The sequence below is a fragment of the Bos taurus genome, chromosome 8 (genome assembly GCF_002263795.3).
Source record: "Bos taurus isolate L1 Dominette 01449 registration number 42190680 breed Hereford chromosome 8, ARS-UCD2.0, whole genome shotgun sequence".
Taxonomy (NCBI): Eukaryota; Metazoa; Chordata; class Mammalia; order Artiodactyla; family Bovidae; genus Bos; species Bos taurus.
In genome coordinates this window covers 83,792,464-83,819,890 of record NC_037335.1, presented here as the reverse complement: position 1 = coordinate 83,819,890, position 27,427 = coordinate 83,792,464, and the positions used below count along the sequence as shown (strand labels likewise).

At 37.2% G+C, this 27,427-nt stretch overlaps 1 protein-coding gene across 1 annotated transcript; it reads left to right on the top strand.

Annotated features, from left to right (window-relative positions):
* ZNF484 (zinc finger protein 484) lies at nt 1–27,427 on the top strand. Its single transcript, NM_001192027.3, is given in 6 exon segments — nt 1–240; nt 7,578–7,622; nt 18,132–18,258; nt 18,522–18,617; nt 24,634–25,298; nt 25,301–27,427. Coding segments are annotated over 5 exon segments (2,547 nt in total). The 5' UTR covers nt 1–240; nt 7,578–7,607; the 3' UTR covers nt 26,945–27,427.

Here is a 27,427-nt window from a genome sequence, read left to right as displayed (position 1 = left end):
GCGCGCGCGCGCTCCGTCGCTCAGTCGTGTCCGATTCTTCGCGACCCCGTGGATTGTAGCCCTCCAGGCTCCTCTGTCCATGGAATTTTCTGGAGCGGGTTGCCATTTCCTTCTCTAGGGGATCTTTGCCACCCAGGGATCCAACCAATGCCTCTTGCACCTTCTGCATTGGCAGGCAGATTCTTTACCACTGCGACATCTAAATGACCACTGTCTGGAAAGAGCATGGGTGAGGGGCTGGTGAGTGCAGGGAGCGTTGGGGTGGGGATTTAGTGGGAAAGTGTCGCTGATGTCCGTGATGAACAATGGGGAGGCGGTCAGTGGATGGAATAATAGGGGTCGGTGTGGTCTTGATGGTGGATTCCGGCAGGATTGGTGGGGTCTGTAATGGTGAATCCCTGGAGACATGGGGTGGGACTGATAGTGGATGGTGGAACTCCAGGCGGAGTGATGGGATCTATGGGACCTTTGTTGTTGGATCGGTGGGCAGGTTCTTGGATTCTGTGGGGGGAGGGTAACTGTGGGGCCTGAGAAATGAAGGATCTGAAGGGGAGAGATGGTAGATGGTCATTAATATCCTCTCTTTTTTTCTGCTTACTAGGTTGTTTCTACTTCTGATTTTTAAAAAATTATTGATGGAAATAAATAATAAATAATCATAATAGGAGTAGAAAAGAGTTTTGTTAGTATTATTTGAGCCAAACTGAGGACTGTAGCCCAGGAGACAGCTAGGAGGCTCTGAGGAATTGCTGGGTTGGAATATGGTTTTCAGCTTAGCCTTATAAACTTATCAGAACAAAGATCATATATCAAACACGACAGGGATACATTCCTTCAACGTTTTAAAGCAGCCAGATTTAATACTTATACAGTGAGACTGCAGGACCATGATTCCTGTTAAGGGGATGCTATAAGAAGGGAGTTACTTATTCTTATCTTCCAAACACCTTAATGGTTAAAGCAGATGTGCTGTGTGTGTTCACACAAAGTTCAGTCTGAACCATGTGTAAGCCAAAACGACTTCTCCGTGCCTCAATATGTGAAAGTTTTCTTCATGGTACACTTTGCTAGAGATTTAAAAATATATTGTTATGTGCTTTGTATCCCGGTTAGGAGCTACATTGTCGTTCCTAGTTATTTATGTATCATTTTTCTTCCTTTTTTTATTATCAGGAGTCTCAAGATTTATTTTATTGGTCATTTTGAAGTATTCATTATGTTTATACTCTCTACTATTTTTACATTAATTTTATCTTTTTAAAAAATGTTTTCTCCCCACTCCCCCATTTTCCCCCATTTTATGTAACTGTCATTCTTTCCCATACTGGATACATTTAGGGGTATGATATTTCTTTTATATGCATCTTTATTTTTGAAATGTGTAATTTCAGTTTGATGTTCCACTTTGATCCTGAGTTTCTTTATTCCTGAATTATTGCTATGTTTTGTTTATTTTTAATTTTATTGTATTTTCATAGACTGTAGACTGCAAAGTCTCAACTTTTAACAATTTATCAAGCTTTTTCTTAAAAAAATTTTTTTTTAATTGAAGGATAATTGCTTTACAGAATTTTGTTGTTTTCTGCCACACCTCAACATGAATCAGCTATAGGTATACATATATCCCCTCCCTTTTGAAACTCCCTCCTATCTCCCTCCCCATCCCACCACTCTAGGTTGATACAGAACCCCTGTTTGAGTTTCCTGAGCCATATAGCAAATTCCTATTGGCTATCTATTTTAAACATGGTAGTGTAAGTTTCCATGTTACTCTTTCCATACATCTCCCCTTCTCCTCCCTTCTCCGCATGTCCGTAAGTCTGTTCTCTATGTCTGTTTCTCCATTGCTACCTTGTAAATAAATTCTTCAGAGCCATTTTTCTAGATTCTATATGTGTGTTAGAATACGATATTTCTTTCTCTTTGTGACTTGAAGGCAAGCTACACAAGTTACAGTGAACTTTGTTCAATGGATATAAGAGAAAGCATATTTTCTGTGTGTGTGGTATAAACCTTTCCTAATGTATATTAAATATAGCTTGTTGGTATTTTTCAAGTCTTTTTTTTTCTTATTTTTGGTTTACTTGATTCATCATATTTCCAAAGAGTTGCAGTAATAATTTTTTACTAATAATTCACTTTGTAGTTCTATGTGCTTTTTTACTAGTTTTGTTTGCATGTATGTGGGGGAAAGGCATGCATAAATCTAATGGTTAATGCATTTTGTATTTTTAAAAATTTATTGGATGCTATTATTATAGGATCTGTCTTTTCAGTGAAAAGCAATTTCAACCTTGAATTTCATTTTGATATTTATATTGTTATCCCAGCTTTCACTTTCATTTGGATGATTTATCTTTGCCCAGGGCTTTATTTTGTATTTCTATTGCTCTCATTGTTTAGATCTACTGCTTGCAATAGATACACTTTGGTTTTTCCAAATCTAACCTATAATCTAGTCTGTCAATAGATAATTTTACCTTTTCAGTTTGGTGTAATAATGATTTACCCAATTTTATACCTTCCATTTTAATGTTTACTATTTATTTTAACTCACTGTTTTCTGATTTTCTTTTCCTTTTTCATTGGATTGACGAAATTTTTGTTCATTGTTTCCATTCTACACCCCAGATAACTTCTGATTTTTTCCTGAAATGTTTTGTCATATGATAATGTTATTACTTTTCCCTTTGATTACATTCTTATCATATCATCATCATTGTCCTTTTTAATAATTATATACCTTACAAAAGTTATTGCTGAAAAATATATTTCTGTTTGCTATTTCTCACCTGATTTATTTTACATTTATTTGGAATACTTTTGTGGGGTTTTTTTTCTCAGATAATGGTAAGAGATACTTTGTAAGTGCTTTCATTTTTGAAAATGTCTTTGGCCCTAACAGAGAAGTCATCCTTTAGATGCTACTTCTGATGTCACTTAGCATTCATTACTGCAGATGAGGCATCTTGATTTTTTAAATTCTTTCTCTGTAAATAATCTGTTCATTCACTTGCACTTTAGATTTGGATGTGTTTTAGATTTTAAAATTTATCTTTAAAATTCAGGAATATTCATAGCTTTGTTCACTGATTGAGTTCCCAATTGTTTGTGTGTGCATGTAAATTTGTTAGGAAAACTGATGGTATAGGTCTACTGTGTGTGGATAGTGAGAGGAGTCCTTGGGTGATTTTTTCACGGCCCACTAAGGTGCAGGCCTGTCTGGAACTGAGACTTGGGATTACCAATGGAGATGTATGGTGAGTAGTGTGGACCAAGAATGTGGCCTGCCATTTCAGTAAACAAAAGAGGTTGTGACCATCAAGCCATCAGCCACTGCTGCTACCCGCAGTTGTTCACCTTTAGGGGAATTCAGAATGGAGAAAAATAAGACATTGGTCCCAGATTGTTACAGTACTTATCAAAGGAACGATTTCTAATGAATGCAAACTCTTGCATTGTCCCATATATAGAAAAATGCTAAATTCATTAACTTGAGATGCCTGGATTTTCTTTAATTGACAGACAGTACTGGAAGGACTGATGCTAAAGCTGAAACTCCAGTACTTTGGCCACCTCATGCTAAGAGTTGACTCATTGGAAAAGACTCTAATGCTGGGGGGGAGAGGGGGCAGGAGGAAAAGGGGATGACAGAGCATGAGGTGGCTGGATGGCATCACCGACTCGACGGACATGAGTTTGAGTGAACTCTGGGAATTGGTGATGGACAGGGAGGCCTGGCGTGCTATGATTCATGGGGTCGCAGAGAGTCAGACACGACTGAGTGACTGAACTGAACTGAACTGAACTGAATCTTTTGATATTCCAAATACTTGGTTTTTGTTTTGTTGCAAAAGCTCCCTTTTACTCTGGCTCCTCCTTTATCTCTTCAGAAAAGTCCCTGTTAGCTGTCTGAGGGGCTGTATCCTGGACTTAAGTCCTCAGTAAGTCTACTGAATAAAAATAATCCTCACCTTTTAGGGTGAGAATTTTTTTTCAGTCAACAGTAGTAATAAAGGTGTGGATGCCAGTTATTGGTGCATGCGGGATTGTGATATAATAAATACATATTTTGATTTTCATCCACAGTTCCCAGCACAAAGCTCCTAACACCTTTCTATTTCCTAAATGATAAGAGTTATAGGGGCCTCTTTTATTTCTGTCTCTTGACGTAGCACTAGAGAGATAAAGGTGAAATTAGTAGGGTTTTTGTTGTTGTTGTTATAAATAATAAGTTACTTTGAAACACCCCTGAGTTTATTTTAATGAAATGATGTTTGGAAAGCCCCTAGTGAATCACTCAATGGGGATTGTTTGCCAGGGGAACCAAGCAAGTTCTTAAAGTTTTAGGGCTTGAAGTTGAGTAGGAAGTTGAACCACTAATGGCTAGTTATTTAAACAGTCATCTGTACATAGTGAAGTCTTCATAAAAACTCAAAAGAATGGAGTTTGGAGAGTTTCTAGATTGAACATGTAGAGATTCTGGAAGAGCAATGCACTCCTTCTGACATATCTTGCATATCCATCTCTTCTACCTGGCTGTTTCTGAATTATATTCTCTTATAATAAATTGGTAATCTAATAAGTAAAATATTTTCTTGAGTTCTATGAGCTACTCTAGAAAATTAGTGTAATATGAGGGAACCTCATGGGAACATCTAATTGTAGCCAGTTGGTCAGAAACACAAGTAAGAACCTGAACTTTGTTGGCATCTGAATTTGGGGTGGGGACAGTCTTATAGGACTGAGCCCCTAACCTGTGTGAATAATGCTAAAACTCTAAGTAGATGGTGTGAGAATAGAAGAAAAACACACAGGAGGAGTTTTTCCTTTTCAGCGCATGGGATTGATTGACGTAGAGTCAGGACCATGGGGTACAGTTATTGGAGGCTCTGTGATCAGGAACTATAGAATGAATGATTATGATCTTGTAGAGAGAACAATGGTGGCTTGAAGTGAGATCTTTGTTCCCTGCCCAAGAATTGAACCTGGGTGAAAACCAGGAATCCTACCCACTCCACCAGCAAGAGCCAGAAGCAGAGTTTCCCTGGCTTTTGCCCTATTTGAAAGCAAAAATGTTTTAAGGAGGCAAAAACTGTAAAAAAACAAAACAAAAACCAGTATAAGGTTTATTATTAGAGACACAGCATAACATGTGGTAGAGTTTGTTTAGTTAAGACATAGCAAGGTAGAGATACATGCCTGGAGAGAAAGAGTGTGGGCATCCCCACTAGTGAGGAGGAGCACAGTAAAGAGACAGTTACATCTTTTATATAGGGCAGTTCTAGGTTTTTGTTTGCCTTTGACCAGTTATCTCACTTTTTTTCCTCATAACTGACCTGACCTAGGTCCTCCCTCATATGTGTGCACATCTTTTTGCCAAGGTGGGTTCCAGTGCAGAAACCTATGGGAAGGTTGACACCACCTCTTATGGGTGGTGCTCCCTCCCTTTTTGACTGCTGAGGAAACTTTCTGTGCATATATAGATAGGGAAGTGTTCTTGACCTCAAGAATGAGAAATATGTGGTCTCTTTATCTGAGCAGGACTCAGCTCCTCTCTGCCATGGCCAGGACTGCTATCTTAAAGTATCCACTGGAGGCAAAGTACAGGTATTTAACTTGTTCCTGTTGTTATTTCTATCTGGAAGTGTAAATAGGATGCTGGCTGTAAATGTCTAACCTGGAGCCCATCTATCTCCTGCCTCATTTGGGGCCTGTGAGCAGTAGAACATGGGAACCAGTGATTCTGATCTGTGAGTAATGGCTGCTGGGGTGAGGTCAGTGTGCAATGATTGGCAGTTGGAAAAGAAAGTTTAGGAGTGGGAGTGAGGAATTGAGTACCAGGGATGGGGATGAAAACTAACCAATCTGATCACAAGGACCACAGCCTTGCCTAACTCAATGAAACTATGAGGCATGCCATGTAGAGCCACCCAAGATGGACGGGTCATGGAGGAGAGTTCTGACAAAACGGGGTCCACTAGAGAAGGCAATGGCAAACCACTTCAGTATTCTTGCCTTGAGAACCCCATGAACAGTATGAAAAGGCAAAAAGATAGGACACTGAAAGATGAACTCCCCAGGTCGGTAAGTGCCCAATATGCTACTGGATCAGTAGAGAAATAACTCCAGAAACAATGAAGAGACAGAGCTAAAGCAAAAACAACACCCAGTTGTGGATGTGACTGGTGATGGAACTGAAGTCCGATGCAGTAAAGAGCAATATTGCATAGAAACCTGGAATGTTAGGTCCATGAATCAAGGCAAATTGGAAGTGGTCAGACAGGAGATGGCAAGAGTGAATGTCGACATTCTAGGAATCAGCAAACTAAAATGGACTGGAATGGGTGAATTTAACTCAGGTGACCATTATATCTACTACTGTGGGCAGGAGTCCCTTAGAAGAAATGGAGTAACCATCATAGTCAACAAAAGAGTCTGAAATGCAGTACTTGGATGCAAACTCAAAAATAACAGAATGATCTCTCTTCATTTTCAAGGCAAACCATTCAATACCACAGTAATCCAAGTCTATGCCCTGACCAGTAATGCTAAAGAAGCTGAAGTTGAATGGTTCTAGGAAGACCTACAAGACCTTCTAGACCCAACACCCCAAAAAGATGCCCTTTTCATTATAGGGGACTGGAATGCAAAAGAAGGAAGTCAAAAAATATGTGGCTATGCTAAGTCACTTCAGTCATGTCCGACTCTGTGCGACCCCATAGACGGCAGCCCACCAGGCTCCCCCGTCCCTGGGATTCTCCAGGCAAGAACACTGGAGTGGGTTGCCATTTCCTTCTCCAATGCATGAAAGTGAAAAGTGAAAGTGAAGTCGCTCAGTCGTGTCCGACTCTTAGCGACCCCATGGATTGCAGCCTAACAGGCTCCTCCATCCATGGGATTTTCCAAGCAAGAGTACTGGAGTGGGGTGCCATTGCGTGGAGTAACAGGCAAATTTGTCCTTGGAGCACAGAACGAAGCAGGGCAAAGGCTAATAGTGTTTTGCCAAGAGAACACACTGGTCTTAGCAAACACCCTCTTCCAACAACACAACAGAAGACCTACACATGGACATCACCAGATGGTCTATACCAAAAATTACCTATAATTTTCCCATCATCCAAATGTTATATCTGTTAACATATTAATATATTTCCTTCCAGATGATTTTCTCTGTGTGCATGAATGCATTCATGTATGTGTTCATGTGTACATACACACATATTATTCAATGAAAATGGACCCATACTGTTTGGTACATCTTTTTATTTTTACTTACCATTTTATTTTTCTATAGTACTTTAATTTTACATAATATTGTATACTATGGATGCCCTGTAAAGTATTTAAGCTGTTCATAATTATTGGGTATCAAGATGTTTCTAATTTTCTTTTTTTTTTTTTTTTTTGTATTAGCCATGCTGTGGTAAAACTCCTGCATTTAAATCTTTGTACAGTACAGGATGATTTTTTTGTGATATGGTTCTACAAATAAGTTTTTGGGTCAGGTTCATGGACAGTAAATGACATTGACACGTTTCCTTCTCTCGTGTCCCTCTGTCAATCTGTTTTCTCAGATCTCTGCCCCTTTCCCAGAAGAGCCAGAAATGACCAAGTCCCTGGTAAGTTCTTATTTGTTCATTTATTTATTTCTTTACTTTTCAGTGAGTTTTAGAAGGTATCTATTAACCCATATAGTGAATGGACAAGTGTAAATAAATAAAACTAAGATCAAAGACAGTAAAAAGAGACTATCAGCTCCAAGTCAAGCTTGGATTATAGGTATATGTGAGTTGTGTGACTTAACAGTTATGAACTTTGAACTACAAAATTGTCTCTGATCTTCATGAAAGACAGAAATAATGGAAATGAAATACATGCATTATATTGTTAAAAAGTAATTTATTTCATCTATAATAACTACTTCCTGGTTCTTGATGTTTGAGAAAATTTTTGATAGATTTTTTTTTTACTTTATATTTTATATTGAAGTATAGCCAGTTAACAATGATGTGATAGTTTCAGGTGGACAGCAAAGGGATTCAGTTGTACATATACATGTATGCATTCTCCCCCAAACTCTGCTCCCATCCTGGCTGCAACATAACATTGAGCAGACTTCCCTGTGCTCTACAGTAGGACCTTGTTGGTTATCCATTTTAAATATAGCAGTGTGTATATGTCAATCACAAACTTCCTAACTATAACTATTCCTTCCCTGTATTCTTTCCCCCATCCCGCCCCGCCCCGGCATCTAGGTTTGTTCTCTAAGTCTGTTTCCATTTTGTAAATAAGTTCGTGGGTACCAGTTCTTTTTAGATTCTGCTTAGAAGGGGTATCATACACTATTTATCCTTCTCTGTCTAACTTACTTCACTAAGTATGACAATCTCTAGGTTCATCCATGTTGCTGCAAATGGCATTATTTCATTCTTTTTAATGGCTGAGTAATATTCCATTGTATATATATACACCATATTTTCTTTCTCCATTCCTCTGTAGATGGACATTTAGGTTGCTTCCATGTCTTAGCTATTGTAAACAGCACTGAAACAAACTCTGGGGGTGCATATATCCTTTTGGACCATGATTTTCTTCAGGAATCTGCCCAGGGATGGGATTGCAAAGTCATATGGTAGCTATATTTTTAGGTTTTTAGAGAAGCCACCATAATGTTCTCCATAGTGACTGTGCCAATTTGCATTCCCACCAACATTGTAGGAGGGTTCCCTTATCTCCACACTCTCTCCAACATTTATTCTTTGTGGATTTTTTTGATGATGGCCACACTGACTGGTGTGAATCGTATCTCATTGTAGTTTTGATTTACATTTCTATAGTAATTAGCGATGTTGAGCTCTTTTCATGTGCCTCTTGGTCATCTGTATGTCTTCTTTGAAGTAATGTCTATTTAGGTCTTCTGCCCATTTTTTGAGTGAGTTGTTTGTTTTGATTATGTTAAACCTCATGAGCTGTTTGTAAAGTTTGGAGACGAATCCCATGTCAGTCACATCATTTGCAAACATTTTATCCCAATCTGTGGGTTTTCTTTTCATTCTGTTTTTTGTTTTCTTTGCTGTGCAAAATATTTTAAGTAGGCCCCATTTGTGCATTTTTATTTTTCTTTCCATTATTTGGAGAGACAGATAAAAAAGATATTGCTACATTTATGTTGAAGATTGTACTGCTTATGTTTTCCTCTAGGAGTGTTATAGTGTCTGGTTTCACATTTAGGTCTTTAATCCATTTTGACATTATTTTTGTGTATGGTATTAAAGAATGATTTTTTTTTACAGGTAGCTGTCTAGTTCCCCCAGCACCATTTGTTGACGAGACTGTCTGTCCAACATTGTATTGTCTTGCCTTCTTTGTCATAGATTAACTGACCAAAGGTGTATGAATTTACTTCTGGGTTTTCTGTTCAGTTCCACTGATCTATATTTCTACTTTTGTCAGGAAGTCTGATTCCTCCAGCTTCGTTTTCCTTTCTTAAGATTGCTTTGGCTGTTCAAGGTCTTTTGTGTCTCCATACAGATTTTGAGTTTTTTTGTTCTGTGCTGTGCTGTGCTTAGTTGCTCAGTCATGTCTGACTCCTTGCGACCCCATGGACTGTACCCACCAGGCTCATCTGTCCATGGGGATTCTCCAGGCAAGAACACTGGCGAGGGTTGCATTCCTTGCACCTGGGGATCTTCCCAATCTAGGGATCGAACCCAGGTCTCCCGCATTACACGCGGATTCTTTACCGTCTGAGCCACCAGGAAAGCCGTAGTTCTGTGAAAAATGCCATTGGTCATTTGATCAGGATTGCATTGAATCTGTAGATTGCTTTGGGTAGTATATTCATTTTGACAATATTAATTTTTCCAGTCCACAAACATGATATATCTTTTCATCTGTTTGTGTCTTCTTCAGTTTCCTTCATCAACACCTTATAATTTTCAGAGTATAGGTCTTTAGTCTCCTTAGGTAGGTTTATTCATAGGTAGTTTATCCTTTTGATATGATGGTAAATGGAATTGTTTCTTGAATTTCTCTTTCTGATCTTTTGATGTTATTGTATAGAAATGCAACAGTTTTTTTGTGTGTATTCATTGTGTAACCTGCAACTTTACTAGGTTCACTGATGAGATTTAATAGTTTTGTAGTAGTGTCCTTAGGGTCTTCTATGAATAGTATCATGTCATTTGCAAACAGTGACAGTTTAACTTCTTCATTTTCTATTTGGATTCCATTTGTTTCTTTTTCTTCTCTGATTGCTGTAACTAGGACATCCAGAACTATGCTGAATAATAGTGGTGAGAGCAAACATCCTTGTCTTATTCCTGATCTTAGAGAAAAAGCTTTCAGCATTTCAACATTGAGTATGATGTTAAGCAGTAGATTTGTCATATATGGCCTTTATTATGTTGAGGAATGTTCCCCCCATGCCCACTTTCTGGAGAGTTTTTATCATAAAAGGGTGCTGAATTTTGTCTTTCTGCATCTACTGAGATAATCATATGGTTTTTATTCTTCAGTTTGTGTGTCACATCGATTGATTTGCAGATATTGAAAAATCCTTGCATCTGTACATGAATCCCACTTGATCATCGTGAATGATCTTTTTAATGTATTGTTGGACTTGGATTGTTAGTATTGTGTTGAGGATTTATGTCTCTAACATTCATCATTGATATTGGCCTGTGATTTTCTTTTTTTTGTGGTATCTTTGTCTGATATTGATCACAGGGTGATGGTGGCATCAGAGAATGAGTTTGGAAGTTTTCCTACAGCTGTAATTTTGTGGAACACTTTCAGAAGGTTAGGTGTTTTGTTGCTATTGTTTTTCAGTCAGTAAGTCATATCCGACTCTTTGTAACCCCATGGACTGCAGCACACCAGTCTCCTCTGTCCTTCACTATTTCCCGGAGTTGGCTCAAATTCATGTCCATTGAGTTGGTGACGCTAGCTAATCATCTCATCCTCTGTTGACTGCTTCTCCTCCTGCCCTCAATCTTTCCAGCATCAGGGTCTTTTCCAGTGAGTCATCTCTTTGCATCAGGTGGCCAAAGTATTGGAACTTCATCATCAGTTCTTCCAGTGAATATTCAGGGTTGATTTCCATCAGGATTGACTGGTTTGATTACCTTTCAGTCAAAGGGACTCTCAAGAGTCTTCTCCAGCTCTACAATTTGAAAGCATCAGTTCTTTGGCACTCCCTCTTCTTTACAGTTCAACTCTCCCATCTGTCCCTGACTACTGGAAAAATCATAGCTCTGACTAAAGGACCTTTGTTGGCAAAGTGATGTCTCTGCTTTTTAATATGCTGTCTAGGTTGGTCATGGCTTTCCTTCCAAGGAGCAAGTGTCTTGTAATTTCATGGCTGCAGTCATTGTCCACAGTGATTTTGGAGCCCAAGAAAATAAAATCTGTCCTTATTTCCACTTTTTCCCCTTCTATTTGTTGTGAAGTGATGGGACCAGATGCCATGATTTTAGCTTTTTGATGTTGAGTTTCAAGCCAGCTTTTTCGATCTCTTTCACCTTCATTAAGAGGTTCTTTAGTCCTCTTTACTTTCCGCCATTAGAGTGGTATCATCTGCATATCTGGGGTTGTTGATAATTCTCCCAGCAGTGTTGATTCCAGCTTGTGATTCATCCAGCCCAGCATTTCACATAATGTACTCTGCATGTAAGTTATACACATGGGGTGAACATAGCCTTGTCATATTCCTTTCCCAGTTTTGAATCAATCAGTTGTTCTATGTCTGGTTCTAATGACTGCTTCCTGATCTACATACAGATTTCTGTATGTAGATAAGGTGATCTGGTATCCCCATGTCTTTAAGAATTTTCCACAGTTTATTGTGATCTACACAATCAAAGGGTTTAGTGTAGATCAGAAGTAGATATTTTTTGGAATTCCCTTGCTTTCTCCATGATCCAGTGAATGCTGGCAATTTGGACTCTGGTTCTCCTGCCTTTTCTAAACCCAGCTTGTACATCTGGAAAGTTCTTGGTTCATGAACTGCTGAAACCTAGCTTGAAAGATTTTGAGCATAACCTTGCTACCATGTGAAATGAGTGCAATATAAATATCTTTACAATATGTTAAAATATATTAGGTAATGACAGTTAACACCAATCATAAATATTAATATAGTGCTTACTGTATGCTAGGCATTGTAAACACACACTCTTTCTCTCAGCTGATTTAATCACATCCCTTTTGAGGTATCTATAATCATTATCCTCATTTTACAGAGAAGGAAGTAGGTCCACAGAGAAGTTAAGTAAATTGCTCTGGGTTGTACTGCTAGTAAGTGGTGAAACCAGGAGTAAAACCCAAGCAATTTGGCTCCAGAATACAGGCTCTTTATTTCAGCAGTTGAAAGAAACTTCCCTTGGAGTTCTTGACATTACCGAAGTTGCTCTCTCTTTGATTCTCATGCACTGACTTGGGGGGTCTTCTCTTGGCATGCTGCTAGGAATTCCTTTCATGTCTCTCAAGTATTGGATCTCTTGTTTTTTGGCTCTTTCTTGATTCGTGCTTTCATTTTTAGAGAATATTATCCAGAAAGTATTGTATGGGAATTAGGTTTTTTGAGACCTTGCATGTCTAAAAGTATTTTTATTTGACCCTCAGTAATTTCATAGCTAATTCTAGATTGTAAGTCATTTTTACTCAGAAATTTTAAGACATTCTTTCTACTTTAATCATCCCACCTTTTCTTACTGGATGTGAAAACAAGATCCAGATAATAAATTTGTGTTGTTTTAAGTTTGCAGTAATTTGTTGCAGTAGCAATAGGACACCATTACAGATTTTGGTACCTGGACATGGAATGATGCTGTAACAAATACCCCAAAATGTCAAAAGACTTTGGAATTTGGTAATGAATAAAAACTGTAAAAAATTTGAAGTGTATAATAGCAATAGCCTAGATTTCCTTGAACAGACTGATAATAGAAATATTGTTGTTAACTCTGCTAGAGAACTCAGAAGAAAGTGAGGAGCACAGTAGGAAAAAAACTATATTGTTTTATAGAATATCTCATTATTTTATTTTATTATTATTTTTTTTATAATAGCCCTCATAGAAAAATGTTATTGGAAAGCAGGGAAAACTACCAAGATATGAATGAAGACAAAAAATAAAAAAAGTTCAGACAGAAAGTGTATGACCTTGGTTTAAGTGGAAATGGAACCGTTTGGTGGTTTGTAGCTAGTGACCTATATTTTCACTTTGTGGCACTGCTGCTGCTACAGCTAAGCCGCTTCAGTCGTATCTGACTCTGTGCGACCCCATAGACGCCAGCTCACCAGGCTCCTCTGTCCACAGGATTCTCTAGGCAAGAATACTGGAGTGGGTTGCCATTTCCTTCTCCAGAATATCTCATTATTTTAAACAGACAGTTGACAGGAATACAGGTGTTAAAGGTGCTTCTGGTGAAGACTCAGAAGGAAATGAGAAATATGTTACTGGAAAGTAGGGGAGGGAACATCTCTGGTATATAGTAGCAGAAAGCTTAGCTGGATTTTTTCCTGTAGTTATATGGAAAGCAGATTTGTCAGTGATGGACTTGTGTTTTTCTCTGAGGTGATTTCAAGCAGAGGATTGGAGATGTGGCCTGGTTTCTTTTTCCTGCTTACAATAAAATATGAATATTAAGCAATAGATTGGAGGAAGAACTGTTAAGCAAAAAGGAACTAGACTTGATGATGTGGGATATTTGGGGGCTATCAAGATTACAAAAGATGCTATAATTAGTTTCACTATAGGAAAGGATGTTCTTGAGAGAAAGTCAAGGGTGTGGATAGATGCTTTATATATGAATATTTTTCTAGGTTTTTAGGTGTTTAGCAAGATGAACAGGGTAGAATGTACCTTACTAAATTTTTTTAGCTGAAAGTCTCAGTCTTTGGTGTTAACTTGACTGTTTAGTTTATTTACATTTAATGCAATTACTGATATATTTGTATTTATATCCAGTTTTATTAGTTTCATATTTGAAATGTCTAATACTATTTTTCCACTCTTTTCTTGACTTTCTTTTAGATTAGTCAAAGTTTTAATTTTTATTTTGTTAGCTTGTTTGTGATGCATTCTTTTGTTTCCCTAGATACTATAATATCCATCTTTAACTTATTATTATCTTACTCCCTTCTTAATAGATGCTAAAACATCTTAATTCCATTTACTGCCTCTCATTTTTACGTTATTATTTTTATACATTTGAATTGTACATATGTTTTAAACTTCACAAGATATTATTATTACTGTTTTTGCATAGTCAGTATTTACAGTTTTATAAAGTGGGATTTGAGAAACTTTTTGAGTCTTTGAGTTGATGTCATTTACCTTTCCTTTTCAAATTTTGCTTCTGCCTCATATTCTTCCTCTTTGTTGTCTCAGACAACAATATGTTTTTCCTTTCCAAGGTGTTGTACATGTGATACATCACATGCTCTTCTGCTTTTTTTATTTAAAAAACCTCTGTGGTTCAGTTTGGATATCTTCCGTTTGCTTGTCTTCCATTTCAGTAATTCTGTTCTTCTGCTATTAAACCCCTCTCAGTTCTTAATTTTAGATACTTAATTTTTCAGTTTTCATTTTTTTTAGTATAAGTTCCATTTCTCTGATGAAATTCTCCACCTTTTCATCTAACTCCAAAATCCTGTAAGACTCTTTCTATTGAATTTGTTTTCCTCTGGCTTTAGATATTTTGTTCTGTTTTTTGATAGGCATTTCTTTTATTGTATCAAAACACATATAAAACATTGTTAAGGATCTAGATTATGGTATCTTTCTCAGTTATTTAACTTATATGCAGAGTACATCATACAAAATGCTGTGCTGGCTGAAGCTCAAGCTGAAATCAAGATTACTGGGAGAAATATCAATAACCTCAGCTATGCAGATGACACCACCGTAATGGCAGAAAGCAAAGAGGAGCTAAAGAGCCTCTTGATGAAGGTGAAAGAGGAGAGTGAAAAAGCTGGCTTAAAACTCAACATTCGAAAAAAACTAAGATCATGGCATATGGTTCCATCACTTCACAGCAAATAGATGAGAAAAAATGAATACAGTGACAGATTTTATTTCTTGGGCTCCAAAATCACTGCAGATGGTGACTAAAGCCTTGAAATTAAAAGACACTTACTCCTTGAGAGGAAAGCTATGACAGACCTAGAACGTTAAAAAGCGTGTTAAAAAGTGTGTTAAAAAGCAGAGACATTATTTTGCCAACAAAGGTCCAAATAGCCAAAGCTGTGATTTTTCCATTAGTCATATATGGATGTAAGAGATGGACCATAAAGAAGGCTGAGCACCAAAGAATGTTGCTTTTGAGGGGTGGTGGTAGAGAAGACTCTCGAGAGTCCCTTGCACTGCAAGGAGATCAAACCAGTCAATCCTAAAGGAAATCAATCCTGAATATTCATTGGGAAAGATTAAGGGCAGGAGGAGAAGGGGATGACAGAGGATGAGATTGTTGGATGGCATCATTGACTCAATGAACATGAGTTTGAGCATACTCCAGGAGATACCAAAGGACAGGGAAGCGTAGTTTGTTGCAGTCCATGGGGTCACAAAGGGTCAGACAGGACTTAATGACTGAACAATAACAAACTTTCTCAGGAGAGGATTCTTGTTTCCCTTAGCAGATAGAGTGGAGGATGAACACCTTTGTCTAGTCAAGCAGTGTTAGGTTGAATCAAGACTAAGTTGAAGCTCTGATAATAGTCTACCTCTGGTTCACTCTGACCATCCAGGATTTTCAGCTGAGAGCCCAGTTTGCCCTCTGTGGACCCTCCTCTTGATAAGTGCCAACAGTGTTTTCTTATCAGACTACTAACATTTTGCCTTGCTTTTCAGAGGCTATCTGCTTAAGTGTTTAGTCTTCTGCTCCTACAGCCCTAGAATTTAGCAGATGTCTTAGGGGGAAAACCGTCCATGTGTTTGAATTCTGGTTTCTCTATCACCCAACTTTAGTCTTCTGCTGGTTCAAAGCCTGGGTTTTCACCTTTTACCACACCCAGAATTGATAAATACTCCTAGTGTAAAAGTGGTTACGTACATCAACTTAAACCTTCAATGTTGTCTGTAGAGTCTTGGCACCTAACTGCTTCCAGTATTTTCAAACAGATAGTTTCAGTATTTCATCTGGCAAGTATAGTTATTCCTGGAAGAAACCCTGGACCATCACAAACTCTTGTATGCCATCTGGATATGACAGTGCCTCAAAAGGGTCACCTAAGTGTATCATATGTACTGTCCATTTAAAGTGTACATTCAATCATTTTTAGTATATTCATGGAGTTGTGCAATCTTTATCCAGTTTTAGAACACTTTCTTTCCCTCCCCTATCCAAAGTCATACTTTTAGCTGTTCCTACCTCCCTCCCCACCACATCCTTCCATTACCCTGGGAAACCAGCAGTCTTCTTCCTGTCCTAATAGGTTTGCTTGTCCTGGACATCTCATGTAAATGGAATCATATAATATGTGGTCTTTTGTGATTGGCTTATTTCACTTAGCATAATATTTTCAAAATTCATTCACAGTATAGCATAAATCAGTATTTCATTCCTCTCTATGGCTGAATAATCTCTTTTATGAATATGCCACATTTTGAAATTCATCATTGGTTGATACCCTGGGTTGTTTCTGTTTTTGACTATTAAGAATAATGCTACTATGAACATTTCTATATAAGTTTTATGTGAATGAATGTTTTGATTTCTCTTGGGTATATACCTAGAAGTGGAACCATTAGCTCATATAACTCCTTTTGAGGAAGTGCCAGACTGTTTTACCTTCCCACCTTTACTATATGAGGGTTCCAATTTCTCCACTTCCCCACTGGCACTTGATATTATGTGTCCTTTTGTTTTTTATTATTATAGCCATCCTAGTAGGTGCATTTTCCTGATGACTAATAACTAATGACTGGAGCATTTTTTAAATTTCAGAATTCAAGATTTAATTGCATTTATTATTTTGCTACAAAAATAATCAAAATACAAATACACACAAGCAGAGCATTTTTTATTTTATAATCATCTTAGTGAATTTGAAGGGGTATCTTTGAATTTTTTTGATATCCCTTTTGACTATATTGATCTGTATTGAGAACCTTTTGTGCTTTTTGGCCATTTGTATATCTTCCTTGGAGATATGTATATTCTTTCTTGGTCCATTTGTTTATTTGACTGTGCCAGGTCTTAGCTGTGGCATGAGGGATGTTCGAGCTTTGTAAGCAGAATCCAGGATCTTTTGTTACTGCATGTGGAATCTAGCTCCCTGACCAGGGATCAAACCCAGGCCCCCTGCATTGGGAGCATGGAGTTTTAGCCACTGGACCATCAGGGAGTCCCCTTGGTCCATTTTTAATTGGATCATTTATCTTTTTATTGAGTTGTAAGAGTTCTTTATATATTCTTTACACAAATCCTTTATCAGATATATAATTGCAGACATTTTCCCATAGTCTTTGAGTTGTTTTTACTTTCTTTTTTAAGTAAACATTTTGTTTGTTCTGTTTTTTGTTGTTGTTGTTGTTGTTATTTTTCTTTGTTTATTTTTCATTTTTGGCCATTGGGTATAGCATGGGGATCTTAGTCCCCCTACCAGGCGTTGAACCCATGCCCCCTGAAGTGGTGGTGCAGAGACCTAACACTGGACTGTCAGCAAATTCCCTTACATTATCACTTTCTTAATGGTATCCTTTTTAGTGCAAAGTTTTACATTTTGATAAAGTCCAGTTTATCTATTTTTTCCTTTGGTTGCTTGTGCTTCTGATTTTATATCTGAAAAATCATTGCCTAAGTGAAGTGTTAATGAAATATGGCATACATGGAAAAGAATGCAGAAATCAGGTTTGCAGCTTGATGAGTTTTCACTTTATTCTTTTGTAACCAGCATGCAGATAAAAACAAAACCTCAGAATGTTATTAGAGCCACAGAAAGAATGACCTGATACTTTTAATATTTATTTTTCCCTTGAAATAATAATGTCAAACTTAGATATTTAGTGAGAAGCTTATATGTTGTATCATGTTAAAAATTATTAAAAATAAGTTCATAAATATCTTGCTCTTATCCTACAGTCCTGATACTTTTCATTGAATAAACATGTGTTTTTCCAGGGATCAGTGTCTTTCAAAGATATATCTGTAGACTTCAGCAGGGAGGAGTGGCAACAATTGGACCTTGCTCAGAAAAGTCTATACAGGGATGTGATGCTGGAAAACTATTTCAACTTGATCTCAGTGGGTAAGCACAGCTCTGCTGGGTAAGGCTGTACCTAACTGAACGTATTTTTTTTTTTTTTTCTCCTTAGTGGAATTTCTGAAATCTGGTGTTTCTAAGGTATGTGGGACTTCTAAAGCCTGTAGGACATCTGAAGTGTGTAATAGTTTTGTCCTTATTTTGTTCTATGTTTTTAACAATCTCTTTTGGACATTAAGAATATACTTCTGTTCCCCGTGAACTTTTCTGAAAAGTAAATGGAGGGCTTTGTTATTTCCTATCATCAGGGTTTCAAGTTCCCAAAGCAGAAGTCATTTTCAGCTTGGAGTGGGGAGAAGAACCATATATGTGGAATGGCAAAATCTCAAGCCAGGGCTGTCTAGGTGAGTAGGAACCAAAAGCATAGGAGATCGTATAACCAAATCAGTTTTGCTGGCAGAGTTTGGCAACTTTGAAGTGCTTTTAATATGATATTTCTCTAACATTCTGAACTTTTGAAACTGCATGGATAGAGTTGATATTGGTCTCTTAGACATCTAAATGCCATTCCCATTTAAGGCCCCTTCCAATATCAGTGTCTTCTTTGTTTGACTCTTTAAGAGGGATATGCTACAGTTACTGGTACATTGGCTGTAGGATCCTGCTGTTTTGCTTTTTCTCCCTTTTTATAGCATTAAAAAAATTTTTTTTAAATCTCTGTCAATATCTTAAATCCTTTCCTTACACATTCAGGTACTCATAAAATTGCCTTAAAAAAAAAATTACTTTGGGTCACTCACCTGCATATTTCTCTTCATTTTCTTTCTCTTCCCTTAAGGTACTTCAAAATTGTCATCTAAAGATGGCCATATTATATCATCTCCCATGTCTCTCCCTCAACTGTTGGCTTTGAGATTTCTATTACTTACATTTGGGGATAGCTTCTTATTTTAATTCTTTATAATTTGAGGGGACTACACCCCACAGCATGCGGGATCTTAGTTCCTCTCGCCAGGGATTGAACCTGCATGCCCTCCAGTGGAAACTCAGAGTCCTAACCAGTGGATAGCCAGGGAATCCCCTATTTTACAATTTTTAAAAAAGTTTTATTTAATTTTTTTATTTATCCCTTTTAATCCTCACTCCCTACTCATTTTTATTCTTCCCAGAGGCAGTTAGTTGCTCTCCTGTATTTTATATGTTTGCTTGCAATTTATTCTTGAATTTGTTGGGTATTTGTAAAATTTAAATTGTTGGTCATTTTAATTTCTAAAAATGGTACTGTGCTATATATCCTATATATATATATCCTTAGTTTATTTCTTTCCTCTCAGCACTAAATTGGTTCATGTTACACTGTTTTTCTAGCTCATCGCTTCTAATAGATATATACATTCCATAGTATATATATATGCCACATTTACTTGTCCAGCTTTCTAGCTACTATAGCTAGTACTATAATAAATTTATTCAAGAACTATTCTTATAGGAAACAGGAATTTCTTGAGGAAGAGTAGTGGGAGTGTTTTATTAATGAATATATGAATGCTTTATTTCACTAAGTATAACCATATTGGTTTCTAGATTGGATGTATTGGTCTACAGTCCTCTAAACATACAAAGGCATCAGTTTCTCCACATCCCTGCCCATATTTCTAATGATTTCTCATAATCTATTGGATTTTAATTTCTAACCATTTGTTTTAATTTGTGTTTCTCTAATAACAAAATGTTTTGAACATCTTATCATGTACCTTGTAATAGATTCTGATTTCATTTTTGGTATTTGACTGTTGACACCTTCCAAACTTCACCACGCTCTCTTCATCTTCTGCCCCACATCTGGGCAAACTACAAGAAAACTCAGATGCTCTTTCCATTAGTGCTAGTGGGAAATTGCTCTGTATCAGTCAGCTTAGCACCACCCCCCAACTACTATAAAAAACCCAAGATAGTTTCCTTTTCTCACTCTTGTAAGCCACTTTTAGACCTGCTTAGGAGCTTTCCCTTCAAAAGCCTCACTAAATGAGTAATGAACTTTTTCATATCTTATTGGTTGTGTGTCAAATCATCACTCTTGACATCTGAACCAAATTTGGTGTGGGAGTCCATTGTTCCTCTGCAGGTGACTTAACAGTTTGTGTAGTAAGCAGGGCCTTTGGATGATGACCGCCACCAAGGGGGTCTTTCTTCTCTTGTTCTCTGGCTTCACTGCCAGAGAATATATATATATATATATATATATATATACACACCAAATATAACTTCCAAATATATATATATATATATATACACACACACACCAAATATAACTTCCAATTGAAGTTGGAAGTTATTGTTGGTATTCTGGGACAGATGTAAAGAACTAGGCCCTCCATAAAGTAGCTTAAGACCTATGTATGTGTCTCAAATTGAATCATTTGTCTCAATTCTGGCATAAGCCATGACTGATACCAGAATTAAGGAAACAGATCAGATTGGCTCTCATTGTATAAAGCTCTCAGGGGAACAATTGATACCTTATGCATATAAGGGCCCATCAGGCAGCTACTTGTGTGAAGGAAGAGCAGTTACAATGCAGCATGCTAAACCACTTTTCTAAATGTTGTCATATTTTATTGTTGTTTATTGTTTTAATGTCATATTTTTGCTTTTCCCTGTGACTCATCTTCTCAAACAATTCTTTATGCTCTTTCTACTAATTTTTCTCTTTTAGGAAGTATCATTTAGATGCCCTCTTCCTTTTACTTTCCAGTGAAAAGTAAAACCTAAGACCAAGTCTATATTTACTTATGCTTGAATTATTCTAATCCTGTTTTGATGTTTAAAAAAATTCTTTTTCTAGGTGCTACTGGTTAAAATACTGTGCTTATCTTGTTGTAACTATATGATGCAAAATATTACCTAACATATGAGAAATTCTTCTCTCAATGGATTCATAAACTACAGGAAAAACATGCCTCATATTTGCAATTCACATTTATCTTTATTTAGTTTCCATAATCACGTTTGGTTCATTTTAACATTTTCTTTAATTATTCCTCTGTATCTGACCCTTTCTTTTCTGATCTGTCTGCCTATTCAGATAATCTACATACTTATACTTTGCTCTCATGTTTCACTTACTTCTTTTATTGGACATATTACAGTATACATTGCTTTTTCCCTTTTCTAATTCTCTGACCCACAAAAACTCAGAGAAAATGACATTAATTTGAATGACAACTGAGTCTTTTACCTATTTCAAAAATGTTTCTCTAGAGAATATTTAGTGAAATTAAATTCTTGAGGTGATATTTTGCTCTATTTCAGAGGGATTTGAAATTTTTCTGCTAAGAGTAATTTAAAGGACCAATAATTGTAATTGGAAAGGGGAGACAACTGAAAGAAATGTTTAAAATTTAAGCATTTGAGCATTAAGCATTTATTATTGTGTACATCTATGCCAATTAAATATGACTTTGTAAGGCTCAGAATATCTGTGTTTATTTTTAAGTTAAGAGAAAAGAGAGCCTTCCTAGAGTTTTTCTGAGGTTTGAGATTCATTTTCACAGCATACAACCCTAAATGATCCATGAAGGAAATGAATTTTGAAAAGGAATAAAGATCAGGAAAAGGAAGCTTAGTGGGGAAAAGGAAAAGAATATATGTTTAGATTCAGTAATAAAATAGACTTTAGTGACTGGTGGAAAGATAGCTTACATACACTCATTTTATTGGCCTGAATTATGACTTTGTATTTTACTGAATTGATAATTCAGTTTGTGACAGAGGAATTATGAATAATTAAACTTTTTACCACAGGAGCAAATTTTTTACATTGAACATCATTGATAATAATGTAAATACTGTCAGGCATAGCAGTGGGTTTATAAGCTAAAGAAAGTGAAAAGTTGCAAAAGGTGAAAGCCATGTTGAGGAATCTAGTATTAGAGGTCCTCAGGCTTAATGAAAACATTAATATGTGTGAGTAAAACTGTAATGTGTGCTAAGTCACGTCAGTCATGTCCAACTCTGTGCAACCCCATGGACTGTATAGCCCATCAGGCTCCTCTGTCTATGGAATTCTCCAGGCAAGAATACTGCGATGGGTTGCTGTTTCCTTCTCCAGGGGTTCTTCCCAATCCAAGGATTGAACCCATGTCTCTTAAGTCTCCTGCATTGGTAGGTGGGTTCTTTACCACTAGCACCACATGGGAAGCCCAAAAATATAAAAGTTAAAAGAATGTGTTTGGGGATATTACAAACATTATAAGATCCTAGAGATAGAATGAAATGGATACAAGGTTGGACTGTGTCTATATTAAAGAGTAATCTGATTTTTATGTAAGTATTTACTAAGAATCTACTGTGTCTTAAAAAAATTTTTTTTAATTGAAGGATAATTGCTTTACAGAATTTTGTTGTTTTCTGTCAAGCCTCAACATGAATCAGCCATAGGTATACATATATACCCTTCCTTTTGAATCTCCCTCCCCATCCCACCCCTCTAGGTTGATAAGAACCCCTGTTTGAGTTTCCTGAGCCATACAGCAAATTCCCATTGGCTATCTATTTTACACATGGTAATGTAAGTTTCCATGTTACTCTTTCCATACATCTCACACTGTCCTGGAGAAGGCAATGGCACCCCACTCCAGTACTCTTGCCTGGAAAATCCTATGGATGGAGGAGCCTGGTGGGCTGCAGTCCATGGGGTCACTAAGGGTCAGACACGACTGAGCGACTTCACTTTCACTTTTCATTTTCATGCATTGGAGAAGGAAATGGCAACCCACTCCAGTACTCTTGCCTGGAGAATCCCAGGGACGGAGGAGCCAGGTCGGCTGCCATCTGTGGGGTCGCACAGAGTAAGACACGACCAAAGCAACTTAGCAGCAGCAGCAGCACCCTCTCCTCCCCTCTCCCTGTGTCCATAAGTTTATTCTCTATGTCTGTTTCTCCACTGTTGCCCTGTAAATAAATTCTAAAGAACCATTTTTCTAGATTCTGTATATATGCATTGCTGCTGCTGCTACTGCTACTAAGTCACTTCAGTCATGTCCGACTCTGTGCGACCCCATAGATGGCAGCCCACCAGGCTCCCCCATCCCTGGGGTTCTCTCGGCAAGAATACTGGAGTGGGTTGCCATTTCCTTCTCCGTTAGAATACGATATTTATCTTTCTCTTTCTGACTCACTTCACTCTGTATAATAGGTTATAGGTTCATCCACCTCATCAGAACTGACTCTGCTATGTCTTATACACTGTTCCACAGTTGGGGATATTAGTGATTCTTGTTGTAGGTAAGAATGGTATATTGGAATAAAACCCACCTCCTGTCATTGATAGACCCCAAGAAACAGTGACTTAGAGAACACAAACATTAACCAGGCCTGGATTTAGCCTGAGGGCTGTAGTTTTCTAATCTCTTGTCTTGGGCATCACCAGCAACATAGAACTGAGCTATCAAGTCTGTAATATAGCCAGTGGGAAGAGAGTTATGGGAGACACACTTACTTCCTTAAAACATTGACCTGATTACAACAAATATAATTCCTATTCTCATTTGAATGGTGATAGGTGAATTACCTGGATTTACCTACAAATGAGGCTGTATATGCCTGTTGTTTTGAGACAGACACATGCTTGGCTACAGGCTTAAGACTGTTGAAGGAAGGGGACGGATTTTAATGAACAACTTCTGTCTCTGCTTCAGAGTTGGCCCTTTTTGCTGTTATATTCTTCGTTATTAAGTGTGTGTATCTGCACCCCAAAACCAGGCATAAAGAATTGAATCATAGATATATATTTACCATTTGTAAACGGTAAAGCTAATTCAGGATGACTGTGGCTACAATAGATTTCTGTACATAAATAAATTTGTATTTATGGAACAGTGATTAATAGAGAATAGCGAAAGCAGAGAGATTAGGATTTATAGATGAAGGATAATAAGAATCTAGACTCAGAAATATTTTTTAGCCACATGGTTTGTCACTTTGTTCTAACACCTATTATGTACTTATGCTACATGTTCAGAACAGCATATTTCAGTTTGAATCTCGTCTTCCCCAATTACTAAGCATTTGATTTGGGCACATTACTTAACTCTTCTGTGGCTCAGTTTCCTCATCTGTGAAGAAGGGACAATAATAACATTAATAGCAAAAGGTTATGTTGATGTTTAAATGAGTTAGAACAATGCCTGAGACATCTAAATTCTATTATCAGACAGTAAATGTAAGGGCTTACTTTATTATTGCATATTATTTCATATAAAGAGATTATTATATATATTTATTCTTATTTTATATATTTATCTATATTTAGTATTACATGTGTATAGAACCTCTCCCATTTCTCTGTGTTCATCTTGTATCCACTCTATCATCCCTTCTGTGTTTTGCTAACTGTTCTTTGTGTATTTTATTTTTTAGATCAGGACATTGGTTTTGAAACATCACAACAGGGAATATCTGAAGATGTTTCAGTCTGCTTTGAGGGAATACGTCTCTTCCCAAGAGATGACTTATATTCCATTTTAGAAGAATTTTGGCAAGATGATAAACAGACAGGAAGAGATAAGGAAAATCAGAACAAACATTTAAGTCCTATCATCTTCACCAACAAGGATACACTAGCTAATAAGGGGAACTGTGACTATAAAAAAGACATTGGGGAAAAATTTCATGTAAACACAAACCTTGTTCCTTCAAGAAAAAGACTCCATAACTATGACTCATTTCAAAAGAGTTTGAAGCCTATTGTAAGCTTATGTAATTGTAATAGAAACAATGCAACAGAAAATTTTGATAAGATTATTGGACATGGTAACACTTATATGAATTCTCATACGAAAACGAATGCTTGTGAATATAATCAATGTAAGAAACTTCTGAGTAAGCAAGCTCTCATTCAGCATCAAAAACACCATACTGGGGAGGACTTCCATGTATTTTCTGATTGTGTAAAATTCTCCACCCATAAGACACACCTTTTTGCACATCAAAGGATTTATACTGAAGAGAAACATCCTGAGTGCACCAAATGTGAGATGATCTTCACTCAGAAGTCCCAATTTGCTGTGCCTCAGGTTTATACAAAGAAAAATCCTATGTAGGCACTGAATATGGGAAGAAATTTTCCCTCAACTCAAACCATGAGAAAACTTCTCATACTGAGGAAATTGACTATAAATGCAGTGCACGTGGAAAAGCCTTTATCAAGAAGTTAGATCTGTTCAGACTCCAGAGAATTCCTACTGGAGGGAAAAAACCCCATGATTACAGTGAATGTGGAAAAAATGTCTCTCACAATTCAAATCTCAGTATACACAAAAAAGCTCATACTGGCAAGAAGCACTTTGAATGTATTGAGTGTGGGAAATCTTTCACAAGAAAATCAACACTAAGTATGCATCAGAAAATTCACACAGGAGAAAAACCATATGTATGTACTGAATGTGGGAAAGCCTTTATCCGAAAGTCACATTTTATTACACATGAGAGAATTCATACTGGAGAGAAACCTTATGAATGCAATGACTGTGGGAAGTCCTTTATAAAGAAGTCACAACTCCATGTGCATCAGCGAATTCACACAGGGGAGAATCCCTTCATATGTTCAGAATGTGGGAAGATCTTCACTCACAGGACAAATCTCATTATACACCAGAAAATTCATACTGGGGAGAGACCCTATATATGTACTGAATGTGGGAAGGCCTTTACTGACAGGTCAAATCTCATTAAACATCAAAAAATTCATACTGGAGAGAAACCCTATAAATGCAGTGACTGTGGGAAATCATTCACCTGGAAGTCACGGCTCAGGATACATCAGAAATGTCACACTGGAGAGAGACATTATGAATGCAATGAATGTGGGAAAGCATTTATTCAGAAGTCAACACTGAGTATGCACCAAAGAATTCATAAAGGAGAAAAGCCCTATGTTTGCACTGAATGTGGGAAGGCCTTCTTCCACAAGTCACATTTTATTACACATGAGAGAATTCATACTGGAGAGAAACCTTATGAATGCAGTGACTGTGGGAAATCTTTCACAAAGAAGTCACAGCTTCATGTACATCAGCAAATTCACACAGGAGAGAAACCCTACAGATGTGCTGAATGTGGAAAGGCTTTCACGGACAGATCAAATCTCTTTACACACCAGAAAATTCATACTGGCGAGAAACCCTATAAATGTGATGACTGTGGAAAAGCCTTCACTCGAAAGTCAGGCCTCCATATACATCAGCAGTCTCATACTGGAGAAAGACGTTATGAGTGTAGTGAATGCGGGAAAGCCTTTGCACGAAAATCAACACTCATTATGCATCAAAGAATTCATACAGGAGAGAAACCTTATATTTGTACTGAATGTGGGAAGTCGTTCATCCAGAAGTCACATTTAAATCGACATAAGAGAATTCATACTGGAGAGAAACCCTATAAATGCAGCGACTGTGGGAAGGCTTTTATTAAGAAGTCACAACTCCTTGAACATCACCGAATTCACACAGGAGAGAAACCTTATATATGTACTGAATGTGGAAAGGCCTTCTCCATCAGATCAAATCTTATTAAACACCAGAAAATTCATACTAAACAGAAACCTTATAAATCTAGTGACTTTAGGAAAGACTTTAACTGGAAAGCACAATTCAGTGTACATCAGAAATCTAATACTGAGGAAGTAGAATGCCCAGTGCCACAATCATGGGGTAGGGATACAAAGTTGTGAGGAGCTATAGCTTGACTAAGAAGCAGGAGGTAACCCAAGTCAATTTTCCTCCAACTAGTCAGAGGTATGAATATCTGGATCTCATAGCTTATGTCCAGTTTTATACATATGGGCAGACACTTTGGAGAAAGTGTTTAAGCAGTGATTAATGGCATGCTTGTTTACTTGACAGATACTGGGATTTTTAAGCGCCTGCAAATAATAGTACATGTGCAAGAAGATGACTTGGCAATAGTTCTTATTTCACGTTTTGGATAAGCAGCTTTATAAATCAGGGCTGTTGAGTTGTTCATGCCCTGTATAGCAAAAATATTCAATGTTGACCAAAGGAATTTCTTGAGTAGATTTCCAAGAAAAATTTTCATTGTCCAAGCACTCTATGAACACTAAAATCAAGGCAACAGTGTAGACAATTCAGATGTATAATAAAAAGAATCTAGAAGTTTTTGTGAAAATTGACATTAAAGATACAAAGATGGACTC